The following is a 23,167-nucleotide window of genomic DNA, read 5'->3' on the forward strand; positions in this document are numbered from 1 at the left end:
TTGTCCATTGTTTATTTCTAAAGAAACACGACAATGTATAAAAGGCTCCAATACCTTGTACTCACGTTATGGCTCCGTAGCAGACATTTTTGTAAAAATAGGCTAACGATTGTGTCATAACCAAGTGACTTACTGTCGCACAGTAGAGGAATTACCGTACAGTACAGGAGAAGCTCGCAGGCAGTTTCGACTTACGTTAGCTGTTTAGGTCTAATTACTAATGTTAACTAGCATGTTAGTTAGCAATAATTAGCCTGTGCTTATGTTATCTCCTTACGTATACCTACACTCTCCATCTCTGTAAGATTGGGAATGATTGAGATTTCTCTTGGCACAGCTACCAGAAGACTTACAACTTTCAGACAGGTTGCTCACGTCACATTTACGTTGTCTCTGTCAGTTGGAGGCTGCGCAGTAAAGCTGGCCATCACCGGAAAAGTGCTTCTAATAGCATTCACTGGTCTCCGTCCAGAGCAACGGGGTCTATTGGTCCAATTTATATATGTCAATGAGTACACCTTGAGGAGCAGTAACAGAGTGAAAATCAATCATAAATCATCCTGACTGCTGCACTTGCGAATTGCATATTACGATAAATCTCACATTACCTGAACAAGATGTAACTCCAAGCTGTATCCTGTTTCCTTTCTCCTGATGTGTATTATTCATACTGTGACTAACACGTAACAGGAACACACAGTCTAACCCTAATACACAAAACAGTGTTATTAGTATGCTTCTTTGTATCCAGCCAAAATATATGCCTGTGCCAAAGCCAAGGGGGAGCCATTACTACAAGAAGAGAAATCGCATTGCTTGGTATGCCAGCAAGAGAAATACTGTGAAGCCACTTCATTGGATATTTACAGGATATCAAATTCTGGACCCCTAGATTGCTTTGCAGCCTTATTCTGAGGAATACAGAGCCAGAAATGTCAACTGATGTTTCGTTGTGGGTACTTTCACAGTCAACAATGTTGCCCACAAATTCATTACCCTTGTATCAGCTTCAGGCGTTGCCTCTTCTCTCTGTATTCTGCATTTACCAGGAGCTGATACGTGGATTAAGTCTGTATTTTGAAGCAAAAACGACATGGTTGTTAAAGGCCAAGCTGAGCTGGGCAATGAGGTTTCTCTTGGCAAAATACAGCCTTTCTTTTGTTACACTCCTCCGCTATCATCAAGGTTAATTAAAAATTTCACCATGGCTTCACAGTTTTCATGCCACCTCTGGAAAATTTCCACAAAATGTCTTTTTTTTCTTTTTCTTTTCCCTCCACCAGATTCTCTCTCTGGTCTCCCACAAGGGTCCTTTGGCCATTATTAGAACTTAATGAACCCAGTTTAATAATCAAGGGAATTAGTGGGCCTCAGCAGTGGCGTTGCTGTATCCTACAGGCATTGTGGTGGCTTTTCCTCGAGTTTGAAATAAGCGTGTGTTTAATGGGTTGTGTTCTCATTGTGTTCCCTGTGTCGCACATTCTGCTATCAGGGGGACATAGATGTTTCACATCTTTCCCTAATTAGTTTTGGAGTGTGTTAATTAGACTTAGCCGATTTAGTTAACTTATGGGTATCTCACAATGGCCCAAATCCCCCAAGTACACCGATGTCTGGGTGATAAATCATCTCTGTCTGCACACTGTAATGAGGCAGACTTTTGAAGTGTCATATTTTGCTCTTAATGTATGGAGAGCTGAGTTTATCAGGCAGTTAGCCCACATATGTCTTGCAATCTCCTTCAGGCTTAAGTGCATCACAATTAATTATGTTTACATTCTTTGTTAGGCTTGTAAATGGATTATAGACTGGTACAGTGTGTCTTTATGATGACTACTGCGATATATCAGGGTACATATATTTCTTCTTTTAAGCTTGTTTTACAGCCTTGATGAAAAAAAAGAAAGAAAGCCGCCTTTGCTAAGGGCATTGTCCCTCGAGTTTAACACATGGTCTCTCTGTCACTTTCTCTCAGCCAGCCATGATATTGGAAATTATTCAGCATTAGCGTGCACAAAGCCTGGTAGACTTGGGGTGTTACTCCCTTGCAGCAGGGTGTCACATTCAAAAAGAAGTAAATTAGCTGTCACCAAGGCTTGGTTTGGGAGCAGCTGCTATGCCTCAGAGATGATCCTTTTTTCACTGGTTCTCTGCTCACTGCTAAGTCGATGCAAGGCAACAAGTCTTTGTAGCTGCAAGAAATAAAGAAGCGCAATATAATTTAATGGCTTTCTTTATCTGAGAATGAATTACAACCATAGAAATGAACATACTGAATCACAGCACCAGTGTAAAAATCACCTGTTATGCATGAGTATTGCATAAAGAAAGCTGAAGGATTAGGTACTTGGTTTGAATCTGTGCTTCTCCAACAGCAGACAGTCGCCCTCTCATTATCTACGGGGCAACATTATGTGCGTGGAGCTGGAATTCATTACCAGTAGCAAAGCCCAAGGGACAAGCCAGATTGGCACAGTCTCCAGACAACAGGGTGACACAGCCTGTCTTCAAAGGTTTATGTCTCACAAAGTCAGATATATACAGAACAATGTATTCATATTTAAACTTCCAAAGATTTACTCATCTTTAAACTCCCAAAGATTAAGACTTTAAGATTTTAAAGTTGAGAAAGTGGAGAAAAAGATTGTTTTTTGCTCTTTAATTTGACAGAAAGTGTTTGAGGTAAACACACAGATAGCTAATTAGAGTGAAACACTTAGTTCAGGTCCCAGAGTGTTTGAAAAAAGTCAGCTAAAGAAATATTATGAAGCTTTAGTGACCCTCAGTGGTCAAATTGAGTAACACAAGCAATGATTTTAAATATAATACAGTATTTATTATAACAGTAAGAGAACAATACTGAGAGAAGGGATGAATTTTGACTTAATTAAGATGGCGCTGTGTATACTTTGTATTTACACACATTACAAACACATGTATCTTAACTTACAGTACAACACTGCTACAATGGACCACACAGCAATAACATAACATGGCTGCACAATGAAAATAAAAAAGTATCAATATGATGCCAACACACACAAGCATAAATAATTCACTGAAAATCCTAGAATGCTGTACAAAATGTTCATATCTGTCACTCTCTATATGAACTGTGTAGTGTTTGAGACAACAAAGCAGAAGCACTGACAACATCTTGTGCATTTATAAGAACAGGGACAATGGTGCAGAGTAACAGTTTTGTACATCTGAGGCCTCCAACTACCATTCTGCTGCTATAATCACTTGGCCCTCGTCTTTAAAGGGGCTGTACTCGACATTCAGAACATTAATATAGCAGCAAACAAATATTAGCTATGTAAAGATATAGTGGAGTAATGGCGTCTTAAGCAGAGACTGAAGTCACACTCCCTCCGTTTGTGTTGGAATTTAAGCTTCTATGTTCTTTGTTTTCGTCGCCGGTTCGGGTATTTCACATATTGGGGAACAGTCCATGAGAGCCGTGTGAAGGCAATCCCAGCCCGCAGTTTTTTCAGTATTTCGAGTACAGCCCCTTTATTAATAATAATAATATTATTATTATAATAATAATGATGCACCTGTGATATACACAATTCTTGTTTTCCTCTGATTTCCATTTTATGTTTAACATAAATATCTAGTCTCATTATTGATCAACAATTGATCAAGCACATTCTGCCATTTCTATTCTAAAATACTGCCTTCACAAAGGGAACTTCATTCCAACTCCAAGCATTCTTAAAGGTTCACTGAAAAAAGTGAGTAATCCGCATTGCAACGATTTTCATTCTTCGGTGAACTTTACAATACCTTCTGCTCACTTGAAACTTCTTCAAATATAACACTACAGTATTTTTACTGTAATTTCTGTATGTACTGTAGCTGGTTTCAAAAAACCCATACACACCTAAAAGATTTCCTTAACCTCATTATTGGTGACATACTGATCAGCTTTTTTTGATTGACTGTGTACCATTAGCATTAAAATTCCTTCACTGGCTTGGTGCATTGTATCCCGCTTTATACCAAATTGCCTAGGTCGTTAAACCGGTAAAATATTTGCACTGTTCATGACCAATAACTTAAACACTGGATCCAGATTTATACATGCCGCCATAGGGGGGCAGCACCACTCTCCCTAGAGGAGGTCCAGTGTGTGTATGTGTCTAGGAGGAGGAGTCCTCCTCCACAGGGTGGAGAGCATGCCTTTTGAGCAGTGTCTTTAGCATCTCCACCTCCCGCTCTGTCTCCTTCAGCTTCCTACGTAGTGTCTCATTGGCTCTCTGGAGCCTCTGGTTGTCCTGGGAAAGATGCAAAAGATTTGTATGATCTACAACAACTGTGGTACATTTAAATACTGTGCATTTGTTATTAGGAAATATTTATTTTCACACTCACTGATTCTAGAGATTCATGGGTGGGTTTGTTCTCCTCTTTTGGCTCTTTAGGCTTTTGCGCAACAGACGCTCTGTTTTCCCACTTGGCACAGTGTCGCTGTTTTCTCTGTGGCACCGGGCTGGGACATGAGGTAAGGGTGGGTGCTGCTGGGACCAGCAGAGAAGGCTGAAGGCGGCTGGACTCATGGGCTGCAGAGGAAAGTTGGGGTCCCTCTGTCTGGGTGCCACAATGGACTCTCTGAGGCCTTGAATAGGAGGTGACTGGGGAGTCTGGGCTCCAGTCTTTGCTGTCATCTGGTGGGTATGGGAAAGGACATTCTTCTGAACCTGGAGAGTGGGGCATTATCAGTAATTATTTCAAATGAGACAAATGGAAAATGCAGATTGTTAAGATTGTCTCCACTTTATGTCTTCTGATCTAAGCAATCAACGGCCACAAAACAAAAAGACTCAATTCAGTATGCAATAAAAGACAAGACAAATAAACCATATGACAAAATAGCACGTCACAAAGACTCATTTGAAGAGGGGCTGAGTTGTTAATTGTTAATATATAGCCCCCGTGTTTTCAAGATGTGTCAATCCATACTAAGTAAAATCGAAAGTTCTGAATAAAGTAGCTTTCTCGTGGCAGGTGGGTAGCTTCAGATTTACTGTAAGTGAAACCGTTCCTAATGACAGCTGGAGGGAAATCACCCTGACATCAGACTCTGTGCGCTATACTTGTCTTATTTAAGCTGCTGCAAACTAAAGTGAAATCATGTAAATTCTGACTTTTCTTGTTTTCTGTACAGTGTGGCAGGCAGTGATTACAGGAAATAGCACAGCTTACTTGATGAACATGTGCCATAAAAAGCATCTGCCACGAGATGGCACCTTTCTTAGGGACCTTCTGATTGCTGCCATGTTACACCCATGTTATTGTTTTCATACTTCAGGTGTGTGTGTGTGTGTGTGTGTGTGTGTGTGTGTGTGTGTGTGTGTGTGTGTGTGTGTGTGTGTGTGTGTGTGTGTGTGTGTGTGTGTGTGTGTGTGTGTGTGTGTGTGTGTGTGTGTGTGGTACCCGTGGTGACAGGCGTGGAACTCAGTGTCGGACTGTCGTTGGCGTTGGTCAATTTGGCATTCTTCTTGCACTCAAATGCCACCTGGTCCTTGCACAGCCTGTGGCAGTTCATTCCGCAGTCTGAGCCAGTCAAAAGAATGCACAACATGTAAGAACATGAACTAGCGTTGGTCTAACATCTACAAACTGACTTCTACTGAATTTTCTGACACTATCTCTACTGCAAATGCAACTTTCAGACCTTTGCATGCCTAGTGTCAGGCAAACAAATAACTCTCAGATCTTTTGAGGGATGGGGGAGGGGGAAAACTGTGGTTCTGGCTGCAGACTATCTTTTTTTTCATGTGCTGCAAGGTTCAGCTAGCTGTGTGCAACACAGAAAACCACACAACACCGTCCTAAGATAGCTTCACTTTACCTGCTCCCCACAAGACACCGTGTGTACCTCTCCTCATTTTGTAAGCATGATACTGACTGACATTTTGCCAAAGATAGACATGCTTACATTGCACAAGATAGAGTGCAATAATCACCTTTGCATCTGTAGCCTTGCTTGATGACACCCCACAGCTGTGAAGAAGAATATGGAGAAAAACACAACGGTTTTCACATCACTGAAGCAAAAGCAAAACTAACAAGATTATATATTGTTGAAGAATGTTTATGACATAGCAGAAAAGCAGTTAATATATTTTTCTAATACATTAACTTTATGCGGTGACTTACAAATCCTGAGCAGTTGTCACAGAAGGTGGGCTTCATGTAAGTGGTCTCCTGGAAGTTGTGGACAAAGCCAAGACCCAGTTTGGAGCAGATGACACTGGCCCGCATGAAATAGGCTGTGATCTCCTCTCTGCTGATGTGACCTTCCCTGGACAACCACAACACATACGCAGTATCATTTAACAGAGGAAATAGAGCTGATAATGATACAGAATGGTGAAGGGGGTATAAACATTTTGACAGACATTTTCAGATCATACCTTCATACTTTAATGTTTGGTAATGTCTGACCTGATTTATTTATGACTGAACCCTCTTCTGCCACACGTGTTGAACACAATACCACTTTGTGATTGTGTAATGTGAAAACCGTACCATCAACTATAGTGGTTTTCATGTTTAGGTCTAAATTAGGAATCACATGCTTCTCTGTGGGTTGTCACGTACCACTGGACGTGCATGAGAAATAAAACTGTTACTATTTAATGGTAGGGAGTTATGGTTCGTTCTGCAGCTATTTAATGTTTCCTGTTGCCATCACCACAAATACCACTTTTTCTTCCTCTCCTGTGAAGTCACACATGAGCTTAGAGCATGTGTGTGACCTGGCAAACAAACTCACTTCTCTTTGTCCATGACACAGAAGGAAAACGGAAAGCTAGCAGCAATTTTCTCAAATTCCACTTGAGAAATGAAGCCGTTCTCGTCGTGATCGTAGTTCTTAAACACAGACTGTGAAAGACAAAAGGGAAACACAATTGTTGCTTGACTATTAGTGCACAATAGCTGATAATAGCAGGCTGTCAAAATGGCAGCATCCAGAAGAATAGTTACAATAAATAATTAGGGTTATATAACAGCATTACTGAGTAGCAATGTGGAGGCTACACTTGAAAAAAGAAACACTTACGTCCACCATTCTCTGCACATGTTTGCTGATAGTTCGGGGGTCGGGTTTAGGAGCCACTCCTGGTGCCCAGTCCACCACAACTGGAGGTCTAGAGGGCGTGGCTGGCTAATAGAAAATGAATTAGATAAGTAGTGTGAAATATTATCTGGGCAATTCTGTTAAACTAACTGTTACACTAAGTCTATGAACAGCCTTCAGAAGCAGAAGCACTACTGGCAAATTATTCTTTTTTTAATGCTTAGAAGGACATTAATGTATTTCGACATTTTAGGAAATATGCTTATTTGCTTTATTGCAGAGTTAGATGAGACGATTAATACCTCTCTCATGCTTGTAAATATGTAGCTGGAGCAAGCAGCCGGTTAGCTTAGTGTAGCATAAATAATGGGAAACAAGGGGAAACAGCTAGCCTTGCTCTGTCCAAAGGTACATCCTAGAAATATTTCATGTGAATTAGTGAGCTTTAGAGAGCTGGTAGGTGGATGTTGTTACCTGTGGATAGAGGCAGGCTAGCTGTTTCCCCTTTTCCAAACTAACCCGCTGCTGCCTGTAGCTTCATATTTAGCATATACAGACGTGAAAGTGGTATCAATCTTCTTATCCAACTCTCGACAAGAAAGAGAATAACTGTATTTCCCCAAATGTCAAACTATTCCTTTGAGTATTACTCAGCTTTTGCTTTAATACTTGTATTTGTCTTAGCTAGTTGACAGGCAAGTTGGCATTCTTTGAGCTAAGCTAACCGGCTGTAGCTTCATATTTAGCATACAAACATGAACGTGGCACCAATCTTTTTATCCAACTCTAGACCGGAAAACAGTTGTTAACTTAAAGTGGCTCTGCTTCTATCACTCACAAGTGCTTTACAGTTCTTGGGTTCTCTGGTGTATGACAGTTCATATATCTCATCCTCAGTGTAGTAGAGGTCCAAGGACAGCTGTAGGTAAGGAGAAAACACATGTCAACACATGGGAGGTAAACAGAAAGAGTAAGACCTCTCTGTATATCTATATCTTTCTCCTTGAAACAGGTTTTGATGAGGGCAATATTAGGTCACAGGGTAACTATTATCTCTTCATGGGCATTCTGTCGCTCAAGTACATTTAAAGCACCACACACAGATAACACAACAATATATCAATCTGAACTCCCTCTCATTCACACTCAGTTCGTCACCCACACACTCATAGATCATAGACTCTCAGCACACCCACACAAGCGCCGACAATCCACATGCTGTAACACGCTCATTTGCATCTGGCTTGCATTCAATACAATCTAGTGAATCACATGAAGCAGAAGCTACATAACAATTTGAAAAAAATCTAAAGTAAAGTTGCACTACCGTCAGCAGATGGACCAGGTCCTTGTTAGCGTCCAGCCTAGGAGGGATTTGCTGGAGCTGGATCAGCTCATTAATGTGGCTGTAGAGTGCCTGAAGCTTCTGGACATTCACCTTGTTGTCCTCAACATAGTCTGACATGGCCTCATTAACCGAAATCAGATCTTTGAGGTGGACCCCCATGATAGGGATTTTAAAACCTGTACACCTGTTGTAAGCTTGTCTATAGTTGTCATAGTTTCTGCAAGAGGACAGCAGGTCTGTCATCTCGTTCAGTACCTAGGGAGTGAATAGAATTTTTTAGTGAGGATGTTTTGGTTTTGCTCCATCATCAGCTGGCTCTTATGATGATAGATGTCATTTACCTTGGTGACCTCACTGGGTACAAGTGAGGTGGTGTCCTTCAGTCTGGAAATCGAGCTGTGACAAAGCCCTCCCACCACTGCCATTAGTGTGTTGTAATTGTGCATAAGATGTAGACTCTGGTGGACGCACACAAAAAGCACACATCAGCGCATCCGTGCACACACATGTAAACACGCACTCAATTAAACTTGTTCCAGGTAGCCTTGGTTATATAATCCACAACACTGCAGTTACATAAGCCACTTAAATTGTCGGCTTTTTCTTCCCGCGCTCTGATATCTCACTCTTTTTTGGAAGTGCTTCTCTCTCTCTTTTTAGATCTCTAATTCGTGCTGGCACTGGAGCATTATGGTGTGAAATTCGTTTCCACACCCTTGGGGTTTTTTAGGTTGACAGCCGTGAGCAGCAGCAGACTGTTGCATTAGTGTAACAGTGCAAGAGGTCCATCAGAGTACAAGCCTGCCTAACGGCTCCCTGAAGCCAGCGCATCGCTTCTCAGTAGGCTGCATGCAGCTTCACATTGGATTGGTTTTAGCATGCAAGGTCTGATCAGTGACTACACTCACTTCTCTCTTTTCCACTTTCACAAACTCCTCTGTGTCTAAGTGTGTTCCACTTAATGACTCCATTAGCTTGCTACAGTTAATATTTTTCTTTTGGTAAGATCTTTGGTTACGCGAAAAAGCCTGCAGCGGAGCTCTTGGAAATCTATTACCAGCTCTCTGTGAGTATGCATTATGCAACTGCAAATTATGTTGCATCTATAGTGCTGTTCAGAGTGTGACAATCAACTGTCATTAGTTAGATAAGGTGCGTGAACAATAGTACGTTAATGTAAGCAAAGAGGAAATGTGTCAAAAAGAGTTCATTTTTTCCAACTAAACCAGGAACAGAAAGTGTAAGAGCAGTAGTGAGGGGTTGATTAAACCATTACCTGCGCCACATGGATAAACTTGGTGAAAACCTCAGCTCTCAGCTGAGCGGTCGGCCTGCTCAGCACCATCAGCTGAACCCACTGGGAGATACCATTACACAGGGCAATGGAACGCTCCATCACGGGGATGTCCTTCATGCAGCAGCTTCGAATGTAATTCTGATAGTCTACAAACTGGCACAGAGAGCAGAGAGAGGAGCATAAATTGCTGCACGGAAACTGCGAGGCATTTCCCGTGGAGAGGAAATACCTAATGGTTTTCAGTTCAGAGATGCATGTCATATAAACAAATCATCAATGTGCAAAAGATAACCTATACACTGGAATAGTCTTTTAGTGTGTACACTCACTGATATCCTGCAGAAAGACTTGAATTCCAGGAAGGTAAGATGCTCTGCCAGCTCAATGGGCTCCAGGTGATCAAAAAGAAGAGAAACCTTCCTCTTTTTACTGCTGTTAGCTTTGATCTTCTGGCTGGCCTTCCACGACCAGTCCCGTTCATTTCTAGAACACACCATTGAACATAACACGACTTACAATCAGCAAAGGTTAACTGACAGAATGACTTCATGAAGTGAACAAATTTGGCAACTTTGGTAATTGTTTCAGTTTTTTAAGTCGTAAAGTAATTTTTTAAGCTCCATTTAAAAAAAACTTTTTTAACCAATTCAGTGGCTCAAACCTCTCAAATGTAAATATCAGCTGTTTTTATAGTCTATGATGAATATCTTTGGGTTTTGGGCTGCTGGTCAGACAAAACAAGACATTTGAAGACATCGCCTTGGGCTCTGGGAAACTATGATGGAAATTTTCTGACTTGAACTTCTGAATTTCTGATTAATTGAGAAACAGTGGGCAGATTAACTGATAATAAAAATAATTGTTAGCTGCAGCCCAAGTAGCCAAGTAGTCAAGTGTGGAATATAGAAGAAGACATATGTTTGAAGCTACATTCACAGCCTCAAAGTTATACTGTTCAGTTCAAAGTCTGCATTCTTTGACTGTGACTGATTTCAGTAATTTCCATCACTGAACAAACAACTGAGTTTTGTGTAGGCCTAATGTCTCAGTTGCCAGCTGGTCAGAGATTAACACTTACATCCATTTGGTCTCTAGGAGAGAGCAAAGATGCTCCTGTCCCTGCTCACTGATTAGCTCCCGGAACTGGTCCAGGCTGTCTGACAAGCTGTGGTGCAACCGGAACATCATCCAGAATTCCTGGATCCAGTGCCTGGAGATCCGAGATGATACCATGAGACTGATACAGAACATACAATTAAAGTTAGACTCTTACAATGTATCAGTGTGTTAAACTGACCTGATGAGATAGCATATCCTCTGGCACTCTGTTGGCTGCTCATTGTCCAGCGCCGTTTTAAATGTAAGGGCTTTGGTTAAGGAGCTGATGTTGACTGATCGTGATAATTAACCTGAGCAAAGTGTGGTTTTTATTTATTTGTTCATGCGAAAATAGCTTGTTCAGCAAATCTGCTGATCGTCGACATTGTTCGGGACAACGAACATATGTGTACTTCGACTGCAGGATTTCTTTCATACAAACAACTCATTAATAAAAACTACAGCAACTAAAGTAAAAGGCGAACAGAAGTGGCATTTGGTAATGTGGGAGGAGGCGACTGATGAGCATCACTGAATGAATCATTCTGGCATACTGAAGTAAGTGAATAACAAAATGTACAAACAGAACAGACAATCAATGCCTCATATACTGTAGAACAACTGTTGATGAATGTGCATTGTTAAGTGTTAGGACTCTAAAGATGTTTTGATCAATGTTGTCAGCCCATAAGAATATTATTCATTATAATCAGTCTTCCATTTTGCACATGTTGACCACAAAAACACTGCCCTATCAGTTTATATACAGTACACACAAAAGCACATCCTTAAGCAGCTCTTATAAACAGACTATAGCTCTCAATTAGCAGAAATCAGCTTGAAGTGATGCACATAAAAGGCTAATTGCATCATGGGAGCAGAAGAACTGCCCACACAATCCCAAGGCCAGACTGTGATGAAGACTGTTAATGGCCTCTGTGTCTCTTCCCTGATCCTAACCCCACACACTGAATTTATTTGATTTATCCTTTTGGGTCTTCGGCTCAGAACGAGAGGGTTAAAAAAAGCAGAGGGGCATTCTGCGTTGTGTGCTCTGACGTGGGTTCGTGTGAGCAGGAGGCTCTTTAAGCAAGAGAGGGTCTGTGTTTATATACAGTTGAAGAGGACCTGTATGTGAAAGAGGCAGAGGTAATTAACACCTGAAACACAAAGGCTGCTCACCGGGGCCAGTAGGCTCCTCTGAGAGGCTTCGTGACGCCACTGTTGTTTCCTGAATGGAAGCCTAAATTACAGGCCCTTCAGTCACAAGACACTACAAAAAAAACATGCTTTTTTCTCAGTGTGAAGTGGGGGAAAAAAAATCAAGCATTTTGAAAGAGACCAAATACACAATGGTAATGCGCTCTGCTGCATGGGATACAGGGCCCATTGGGGAGGGGATTTACACAGACATGGATGTAAAAGGTCTACAGCAACTGACAGCAGGAGTAAACATGAGTTGCCACTTGCCTATCACGCTTTACACTGACAGCTACAGGCTGCATTGTAAGCCAAGTACAAGCTTGATTGCCTGTTGCTGTTGACAACCAAAGGAAAGCAGCACACAACAGAGCCAGTGATCTGATCCCACTTTACATTTGGTTCTCTAAATTGACCAGTGCATTGTATGATTTATCTGTCCGTGTTGAGATAGCAATCATAGCCTTATGACGGACTGTTGAAGGATATAGAGCGGTGAGTTTATCCAGCAGATCACTGGAGGAGATGTGAATACGGTGCATGGTCAAGGTGATGTTCAACAGGTGGCTGCTCCCACAAACCCCACCATCTGAGTCTGCAAGACAAAATGCACACACTTGAATTGACTCTCATTGCTACAAAGTAAAGAAAACAATGCCTATTGCAAGACAACATGTCCAGTTCCATCTGAGGTGACATAAGATTTCCGTTGTTTAGGTGGCATCCGATAAGATTTATCAAACCAGAATCAGTGGTGTCTGATACATCACATATGTGTTTGACTTAAAATAAACCAGTCGCAAATATATACTCATTACTCATTTTCAAATTAAAATTACGGCCTTGCGGTTGCATGCCTCCCCCAAAGGAAGGAATTTTTTAAAGATATTTTTGGGCAAAGCATAAACACACATCTTCAACCCGGCAGCCCAAAAGATCTTTCCAATCATCCCAGTTTCAAGGTGGGCACCCAAGATTAGTATCACCAATTCAGTATCTGACCAAATGTGAAATCTGTCACATGTGAAATATGGACACAATCTCCCCTGAGTTATGGGGATAAATATAGCCAGAAAAGCGTTTTTGAAATGTTGTCATTATAGAGTAGGAATTTTTGAGTTAGGTCCAAAAATGCATTTTGTGAGGTCACAGTGACTTGACTTTTGACCACCATAGTCTTATCAGTTCATCCTTGAGTCCAAGTGGGCGTTTCAAGAAAGAAATAAGACAAGAAATTCCCTCCAGGCGTTCCTGAGATATTGCATTCACGAGAATGGGACAGATGGATGGACAACCCCGAAAACGTAATGCCTCCGGCCAAGGCTGTTGACGGCACGGACCCATAAAAAGTCCAAAACAGCTGGACACTCTAGTTTTTTGCAATCTCAAACAGGAGTAAAAATAGTGCTTTCATTTGGGACTATTTTCAGCTGCGGATTAATCCACATGCAGGGTCATGCGACAAATAAATCTGTCAAGTGCAAGGAAACTGCGCGACAGACAGCTCTGCATGTGATTATAAAAGAGAAGAGGAGCAGAATCGCTTGTTGATCGGTGAGGAGAAATGCTCTGTCAAAAATAGACCAGGCACGTATTAGTAGCAGAGCAGAACGAAGAGACGCTTCTGGGGCACTTCTGAAATGCTGATGAAATCACAAGCATTGTCTAGAGTGGCCGCGATTAGCTGCGCCTGGTGGAATCCAATAGCTCTAGCTAAGATAAAAATAAGACATGCAACAAATTTAAATGGTTATTATTTAGATATGAATAATATATTATTCAATAAGCATCTCTAGTGCTCTTACTATGGAATCTGTGTTACTATATTACTGTATAGTAGGCCATGCGTTTTATTTTTTCATGATCATTTTCTCAGTTTTAAAGCCATATTTTCCTGTGACTGTTTACATTAAAACTGTAGTGGCTTCCTCTGATTGTGTGAAACTCTGTGGCTTGCTTGTCTCATTACCTTTTCGCTTCCTTTTTCCTTGTGTATATCTCACTTCCTCCCTTTGTGACCAGGGGCCCATTTCAGGAAGGAGGTTTAACAAACTCTGGGCCCTATTTTAACGATCTAAGTGCACGGCATGAAGCACATGGTGCAGGTGCATCTAGGGCGTGTCCAAATCCACTTTTGCTAGTTTGACGGTGGAAAAAAGGGTCAGTGTGCAGGGCGCATGGTTCAAAAGGGTTGTACTTAGTGTCTTTATTAATTCATAGGTGTGTTTTGGGCGTAACATGCAATAAACCAATCAGAGTGTCATCTCCCATTCCCTTTAAAAGCCAGGCGCGTTTGTACCTTGGCGCATTGCTATTATGATGGCGGATTTGCACCGTAATATTTTTTATTTGTAATCTTTGTGTGCTGCTGCGCTTCCCTGAATGTGTGTAACAAGCATAGTGCGCGCGCTGTGCACAAGCCTAGGCGCATTTTACTAATTCGCTGTTAAAATAAAAATGAAATGCTGCGCTATTGACTTTAGACCAGGTTTTTGTTGGTCAATGGCGCGATCACTTCCCGCTGCCTCAAGATAGCAATACGCCAAGAATTCACTTGAACACACCTCCCTATAAGACCAGCACGCCCATGGGCGCACAGATGGGCATAGGTGCATTTGCTATTTAAAAATTGACAACTGCGTCGGTTTTAAACTAGCAAAGACACTTGCGTCAGGCTTTGCACTGTGCTGCGCCGGGTGCAGGATAGGATCCTCTGATTGTAACCCTGATCTCTGAGTTGATTTACCCTGAGATGGGGAGTTTTCGGGTTCCAGAACAGCTGATTTGAGTTGGTTCAATCAACTCAGAGTAGGTTCACTCAGAGTTAAGCGCATGCACCATCACAATAAAAAGGCAGCATGAATGGAGCCATGATACTAGGATTCACCATGGCAACAACCACAAACAAATCGGTCGGCATACTTTACCCCTTTTGAACTGGAACTACTCATGGGCACAAACAGCGAGGCTTAACATGCATTTTGTTAAAAAAGCAACACGGCTGCTGCTGCAAAATAGCAAGAATTGGTGTGGGAGAAAATTGCTCTTCGAGTCAATGCGTAAGCTCTTATATAGTGTATTAATTTTCATATTTAAACACAGGTAACCTATAATATTACTGGTGAAAACAGGAATGGCATTACACCTATAATTTCATTTAGGTACAATCCTGCAGGCGAAAAAGTAAACTAATACTAATCCCATTCTGAGGTTGCAGCACCATCATTAACAGAATTATAATTTATAATCATTTAATTATTTTTAATGGCTCTCACTGGTTTGTGTCCAGGGAACACTACAAACATGTTTAAAAAATGTTTCAGAGCAAAGCACACTTTTCTGACAGCTCTGCATTTGCAAAAAACATAATGTGACACAAAGAATCTGCTGGGATGTAAAAGCATGTCCACGATGGGTGACGTTAGTGATGTAAGGACAGATAAGGAATCTACATATCTGATGGACTGTGAAGAAAAACGATACCTCTCAAATAGGTAGTTATCCGGAAATGATAATACACCTAGTCGGGCCTCAATATCATCTTCCGACGTATGTTTAACCAGAAAAATACGTAAAACCAACTTTTTAACAACCTGAAAAAAGGAAAAAAGCGCTGTGTCAAAGGGGGAGACAGAAAACTTCGGGATTAAAAAACCTGCTCCTGACCAGGTTAGGTTCACAGGCTCAGTTACCATAGTAACTGACTCTGAGGTTAAAGGACAATTCCGGCGCAAAATGAACCTAGGGGTTAATAACATGTGTACTGAGTTGACCGTCCTCTGGGATTTGTTTTCATGCTAATCAAAAGGGTAAATCGCTATTTCTACACCATTAACAAGGCTCAAAATAGCACCACACTTGTAAATGGTAGTATAATCAGGGTCCCTACATGTAAACCGAAGCATTGAGAACTTTGTAAGTGTACATACAGTTTATTAAAAAGATAGATTATAAAGACAGTATATAGATGTATAGATGCGGGCGCCATCTTGGAAAACAGTCATGACCAGTCGAATGACGAACTCCGTGCAACCAGTAACCAATAACATAGCTCAAACACAGCGTTCGTGGTTCGACTGGTCATGACCGTTTTCCAAGATGGCACCTGCATGTAAACATGAACGCTACTGTCTTTATAATCTATCTTTTTAATAAACTGTATGTATGTATGTCGAGGAGCATGTAGGGACCCTAATTATGCTACCGTTGAAGTGTGGTGCTATTTTGAGCCTTGTTAGTGGTGTAGAAATGGCAATTTACCCTCTGCCCCGAAAGCTAGCGTTAGCAGCTAATCACTGGTTTGCGCTAGCTCGTTTCAAGCTAGAGACACATTCAATTAGCATGAAAACAGATCCCAGAGAATGGTCGACTCGGTACACATATGTTATTAACCCCTAGGTTCCTTTTGCGCTGGAATTGTCCTTTAAGTTACCTCTCTTTCTGAAACGGGCTGGAGTTACCCCTCTCTCTCTCAGGTTTGATTAACCTCCCTTTCTGAAACAGAAAACTCAGAGTTTTCACTAAACCTGCTTTCTGAAACGGACCCCAACCACCTTTTCTTATCTTGGTTGTCTGATGCTACACATCTGACATCTTGAGACCCACAGAGTGAGAAGCTCTTTTGTCAAGCACTTTAAAAAACAAAAAGATATTGCATAACATCACAATGGCAGGTCTGACCTATAATTGCAGAAAATGCATTTTCCTGCCAACCTAAGCGAAGCAACACGCCATCTTGTCTTCTGCGAAACTTAAAACCACTGTTATGTGCAGTGAATTAGTGGCTGACATGAGGAAGAGCATTTGATTGCATTTAAAAAAATATATATTTATATATCATGGGACAATTTACATATTCTCAAATAGAGAATGAACATGCATTGTTCTGACAGTGTGAAGAACAAGAAAGCTTTGTGAGTTCTGAAGCTGAGGCTTGTTTCCCTTTGAGGCTTTCACCAGTACCTTGACACCATCAAGGACATCAGGCATCTGTGGACCCACTTTTAAACCATATCACCTTGGAAATACCTCAGACACCATGGCAACATGTTTTCTAATCTTTGTTATCCGTAAGCGACTCACCACTCCAGCCGCAGCTGACTAATCCAGCCCTCATATCCTGCATGAGGTGTGTTTCTGTTTGTAACACACAGCCATTACCAGCTAAACCCAGTGAATATCAATTACCTCACCAGTCAAGTCAATAAGAAAGAAGAGAAGTGAAAGAATATCTATATCTATATATATCTATATCTATATATATATATATAATATATAATATATATATAATATATAATATATATAATGTGTGTGTGTATGTATGTATGTATATCATAAATAACATGGCTGGTGGCGCTTTGATGCAGTGAAGACATATCTATATAAAGCAATACCCACTTCTTCTTTTTGACCTTTGTGGAAAACTCAGCAAGCCTGTTTTACTAAAATAATCAACTTACACGTGTTTTATTTCACACTCTGGTAACAATCAGGTGTGTATCAGCCAAAGTCAGACCTATGGCAAATGCACAACAGGAAGTCATGACTCTCCATCAGCTAAACAATTGCTCCATCTTTTTTTTCACAATTTTCCAACCACTAACCCTCCCTGTGCAGGGTTAATTGCAGGAGGAAATCCTCTCTGGACTGTCTGTTCCGGACTGGAAAATTAGGAAAGCTGCCGCCTGCTACACTCAAACTGTATGATACTGTGTGGTAATAAACACAGCCAAGGGCACGCAGCACCTGGCCCACTTTTAAGTTTATCTTAGACATTTATCAGCCGCTCCAAACCTGCGTGTCGCTTTTCCTTGTTTTGACAGAGCCTATCAGACTTGATTGTCTTGTTTTAGAGGAATCCAAGTCAGATGCAACCTCACCATAATAATCAGGACTCACCTTAACTTCATGGACTATGTTTGAATTTATACTTGAGAGCAGTGATTTCCAGTAAGGGATACTTTTATAATTTTATAAAATAAAAGTCTGTGATTTGATTTAAAAACATATATCCACATATTGAGTCAGCTATAACACCTGGGCACCACTTGACGAAGAGTAAGTGCAAACTAGTTAGCAAGCGGGCAAATAAGTTAGCTAAAAGCACTGGATTAACAGTTGAAATAGTTAGCCTAAATTAATAGTCCATATGATTTAAATAGCTAGAAGAAATGGATGAATGATTGAAATTACTCTAAGTAATGAATAAATGGTTAAAACATCCAGCTTCTGCCACTCCAAGTGGTAATAGTACGAATGCACACATGAAAAAATTATTGAAACATCCACTATATCCACTTTTATATTATTAATAGTTCAATATAATCCAATGTAAAATCACATTTGGAACATGATGGGTGGTGTTGATGAAGGAGTTCTGTGGGGACACGTCTGACAAAGAAGGTTGGGAACCATGGCTTTAGAGGTTGAGTGCTCTCTATCAGGCCAATAGAAAGGTTCTCACTGTAGGAATCATATAGTTTGATGTCTTACATATTTTATAAATTGTTAATCATAAACTGTATTAGAAAATATGTATAGGTCGACACTGGGCATGCTCGGAGCGTGCAGTGTAGTCTGGAGAGAGTGATGATGTCAACAGCTATTGATCCACACCTCATAGTGCTCTGCATTTCAAAGGCTGGTCAGCATCTGAGGACCACTGTTAGGGGAGCTGACCTTTCGGCTCAGCCGGGCTTGAAGCTGCCATAAGGTAATCCTTCAAATAGCTCTTACGTGCACTCTCACATTTGAAAAGGTGGCAGGACTCGTGGACCTTAGGGGTTCGCCTATGATGTGGGCCAGGAGGAGCAGGACTATGTTCCATTTTATCAATAGAAGCTATTCAAGGAAAACCCCAGTCATAATAACACACTGTACTCAGTGAGATACCATCTTGAGCATGTGTGTGTGGGTCTCACATTTTGCATAGTGAGTGACGCTATCACTTGTTTTAAGCAGTGTTCCGAGCATGCTAGGATACTGTACTACAGGGTTCCTAGCTCTTCTCCTTCTAATTAATTCTGTTTCCTTCGTGAATCTGAACTCATCAGTCATTACTGCCTGGTTTTACCTCTCCACAGATAAATATAGTTATGGGATGTCATTTTATGTGCAGCCCATTGTAATGCCTCGCCATTGCTCTTGCTCCATTTGTGTAACCAGGCAACGGATATTTGAAAGCTTGTCTCTTCAGAGACGCAATCACCATAACTTTGAGAGCACTCCAGACAACTTGATGAAGCCAATGATCATTGCTTGAATGATCCAGCTACAGCCTAATGAATCGCTGTTGTTCTTTTTTCATAAAAAAACCTTCTATATATCTTAATATATGTAATATTGATACTAATACATTATTCGACAAATACAGTGCAGCTTACGATTGCAGAAACATAAGAAATTATAATACATGCAATCATCAAATACTGTTTTTCTTAATATTTTAAAATCACCCAAAACAAAACAAGCCCAAAAAAACCAAATCTGATCATCCATATGACTGATTTCAGCTTCAAAACATAAAATTCTACGTTAAACACAAATAAATCCAGCTGTGTTAACAAAATCCATTTCACCTTCAAATGCAAAGCTTCCCACTCCCTTTCTTTCTTTTAGGCCTGCCTAAACATGTTTGGAGGATTGCAGCAAAAATACCAGGAAAAGTGGTGGGAAAAACCCAGACTTCTTGGAAACTACAACAGCATGTGATCTCACATAAACCGAGGCTCATTATCTTATTGTTTCTCAATAAAAGGGGACAAATGCTGCAATAAAGTCTGAGTTAAACACTCCAAAGAATGTCAGTGTTACACAAGAAACATGGACCACAAACACCTGTCCTTCCACTGTACACTTCACTGCAGTATTCCACCAAGACAGTCTCAACACTCGTGCCAAAGGTCAGCATGGACTTACCGAAGGATTGCAGACAGGCCTGGATGATCTCCTCCCAGCTCCCGCCTTTGGTGAGGGGACCCAGGGACATCATGGGCTTACTGGGGACGGTTTGGGCCGGGCTGGGTTTGTGGAACCTGTGAGGACGGCCTGGAGGAGAAACTCTAGACCTGGGGCTGCATCCTGGAGTCACTCTCCTGGAGAAACACCAACACAAGAAGAGTGAGGGGGAGGAGGGCCAGGGACAGGAGGGCTCGTTGTAATGAAGGTGCCTTTCTCTATTTGCCTATAAGGATGTATGGTATGTGTATATACACGTGTTTCAAACCATACTCTTATGAGACCGATTATTACACATGACACGATCTGTATAATTGTCATGCGGAATTGAAGCCATTGTTTAAATTGAATCCCACCCCCCGCTGCCATGTCATTTTACTTTACTTCATTGTTCTCATTTCCTTCCTTTAACTTGGGGAAATACCGGTTGATTGCGGACATCCAGTCTAAACTGTTGAGTGACCAGTAAACAAGAAGGAATTTGATCTACACACATGTCGCTTAAGCGCGGAAGGTCAGAAAGTAACAATTCAGATTTAAGAACCTGTGCGTAAAATAATTGGGTGGCATCAATTCAGTTTTACGCACCGTTTAAGGACAAATAAAGTTTATTAACGGTCACTAACACAACTCTGGTAACGGAAAGAATCAAGTTACTGTTGATCATACGCATATTTTCTCCGAAACCACACCAGAAACTCTCCAGTAAAAACCACGAAAAGAGTATCTGACTTACGCATCGTCCTTTCCCTTTTCTTCCGACGTTATGCTTTCGTTTGGGTTGTTTTCTTTTGATTGGCATCCCATAGCGAGGTACTGGGCGACGAGCGGTTGAACTAGGCTATCCATCTGTGTTCTTCTCGATGGGAGCATTTCATTGCTCTGCTCGGCTCAGTGCGCCTCCGCGGTCTCAGCAGCATAGTGCTGACTCGTCAATGGACGTTACACAATTAAGAGTCACCCAGCTTGTCTGTGAGTGGGCGGCCGTGGTCCCGGGCTTGTCACTCACACAGAGTGAGCTCTGTACGCCACAAGGCGTTACTACTTGCGTCAAACGTCCAGTTCTTACAGGTTTTTACTCTAGAACTTTAATTAAAGAATTAATTTGGTCGGTGAAGTCTCTCTTTTGCGGGAAGAGCCAACAAAAATGAGAAGCAGTTAATAGCCTACTCATCTCAGTCATTTGAAAGCTGTAGTAAGGATTACAAATTTGGTCACAGATTTCAGTTTCCAGAACTACACAGTTCTGCTGTCCCACATCAAATCATATTGCAGCAAACTAAATCTCATTAGGTTCACACAAAACCAGTCTCTTGGGGGTTGTTGACATTTTGGAAAATCTGTGGGATGTGATCCCTCTTGCACTTTACTAAAACATTTGTGTTTGTTCAGACTGCAGAGCAGGAAAAGGGTGGACCTGCCTCTAAAGATAACAGTGGTTGTAGGTTGCATTAAGGCTTATGTGGGGGGGATAATGTTATTGTACTATACTGTAGGTGGTCCAGAGAGGATGTTTCCTGAGGTCTTTAGGAGGGTCTTATCACACTGATCTGGGTGGTGAACAGAGCTCTGTGAGAAGGGATTCATGTAATTATGCCAATGAATAACAACACAGTCAGTTTGTTAACATTTGATGTGACACCCAAGGGCCATAGAAATATTGATTTAACGTGATTATGGTTTATTCGGAACATTTGAATATTACAATAACTTAAAAACCATCTATCCTCAAAGAAGGAATGACACACAAACACACAAAAGTTAGCAGTGTCCTGTAATAGTTAATTTAATAATTTAAAAAAAACTTACGTAGGATGTAATTTGAAAAGCATTAATCACAGCTTTTCTTTGAAAAAAAAACCCAACCAGTTTAAGCAAAAAGGAATGTTGTTAAATTAGCTCTGGAGCTTTGCGTTTGCCCTTTCTCACTTCACTTTACCTGAGCTTAGGAGGAGCAACACACACCATAGCACACCTAATATAAAGTGCATACAGTCTGTGATTAAATCTGAGTCAGCTCTGTGCCTCTTGCACCATCCTCCATTTCATCAGGTGACTCTCTGCGTGCTGTCCACAGACGAGCAGTGGCTTGAGTTTATGTGTTTTTGTGCATTAGCAGCTGGCTACTTCTGATAAGAGAGCTTTTCTGCAACCTTTTCTGTGCCAATGCTGTTATCAGAACAGTCAGTGGTGCCTTAAGCATGCCCCCACGTGGTTTAAGGCACATCTAAATCTGATTTCAAATAAAATTAAAATAAATAAGAATTGCCATATTTTGTGTGATTTTTCAAGGAATGAGTAAAGCAGTATACGGTACCTTTTGTCAATTGTGCTAATTGTGACCAGTGTCTCCTTGTGAGTCTTCACCCAACCTTAGACCAGCAACAAACACACACTGATAAGGAAAACTGAAAAGTAGACTTTGAGACATGTGCCTCTACTACAGGAGGGCCTTGATTCAATACTCCAATCCTGTTAAACATATCTCACTGCAGCACTGCTTCAGACATTATTTGATACATTTGGGTGGACCATATTTCTACATTGGTTTAAGATTATGCACTCTGAATGACCTCATGTCACAATAGAAATGTTTCTTAGGAAGTTAAAAGACAAAAGTTTTGGGTTGTTGTTTTCAGGTATGCTACTATTGGTCTTATTCTCATAACTTTTCAACTTTTATTTTAAAATAATCTGCATGCATTATCTTCAAAGTATTATCTTCATTTGAATTTTCTAAAAATCATCACATTTGTTTCCTCAGACACCTGGATGCAGATCATTTAAAGATGACATTGGCACTGTGGTCATGGATGTTGCTTCAAAATATGCAGCATGGCCAATTAGTAGTCAGCCGGCAGCATGGTGATTTATGTCTTCAGGGTGTAAGTAAAAAGGGCAGTGAAGGATTTCTTGATAAATGATCAAGATCTTATTAGAATAGATTTTTCTGGCCAAAGTGTACCTCTATAGGGATGCACTGTAGGCCTACACAGGGCACTGACACACTGCACAGAGACAAATGGTCATTGAATGGTGATTGGCCGATTGAAATTTGTCAGATTTCTAAGAAACCAACTCAAGTCAGAAGAGTGAAAGACCTGACATACCAAGTAACTCATCAGTTGAGCTGTGACTACCCCCTGGTGGATACTTTGAGTATCTACTGACCACT

General features: G+C 41.0%; 1 protein-coding gene across 1 annotated transcript; it reads right to left on the bottom strand.

Annotated features, from left to right (window-relative positions):
• Positions 1–2,811: 2,811 nt before the first annotated feature.
• LOC120549225 (RAS guanyl-releasing protein 1-like) lies at positions 2,812–21,281 on the bottom strand. The gene is made up of 17 exons (XM_039785948.1): positions 20,729–21,281; positions 19,954–20,129; positions 12,526–12,631; positions 11,036–11,098; positions 10,817–10,948; positions 10,068–10,221; positions 9,718–9,891; positions 8,783–8,899; positions 8,421–8,696; positions 7,932–8,012; positions 7,076–7,180; positions 6,788–6,897; positions 6,169–6,313; positions 5,976–6,012; positions 5,443–5,562; positions 4,381–4,706; positions 2,812–4,283 (listed from the first exon to the last, which is right to left on the bottom strand). The coding sequence occupies exons 1-17, from the start codon at positions 20,863–20,865 to the stop codon at positions 4,149–4,151; spliced, it is 2,394 nt and encodes a 797-aa protein (XP_039641882.1). The 5' UTR covers positions 20,866–21,281; the 3' UTR covers positions 2,812–4,148.
• Positions 21,282–23,167: the final 1,886 nt, after the last annotated feature.

The sequence above is a fragment of the Perca fluviatilis genome, chromosome 20, assembly GCF_010015445.1.
Source record: "Perca fluviatilis chromosome 20, GENO_Pfluv_1.0, whole genome shotgun sequence".
NCBI lineage: Eukaryota > Metazoa > Chordata > Actinopteri > Perciformes > Percidae > Perca > Perca fluviatilis.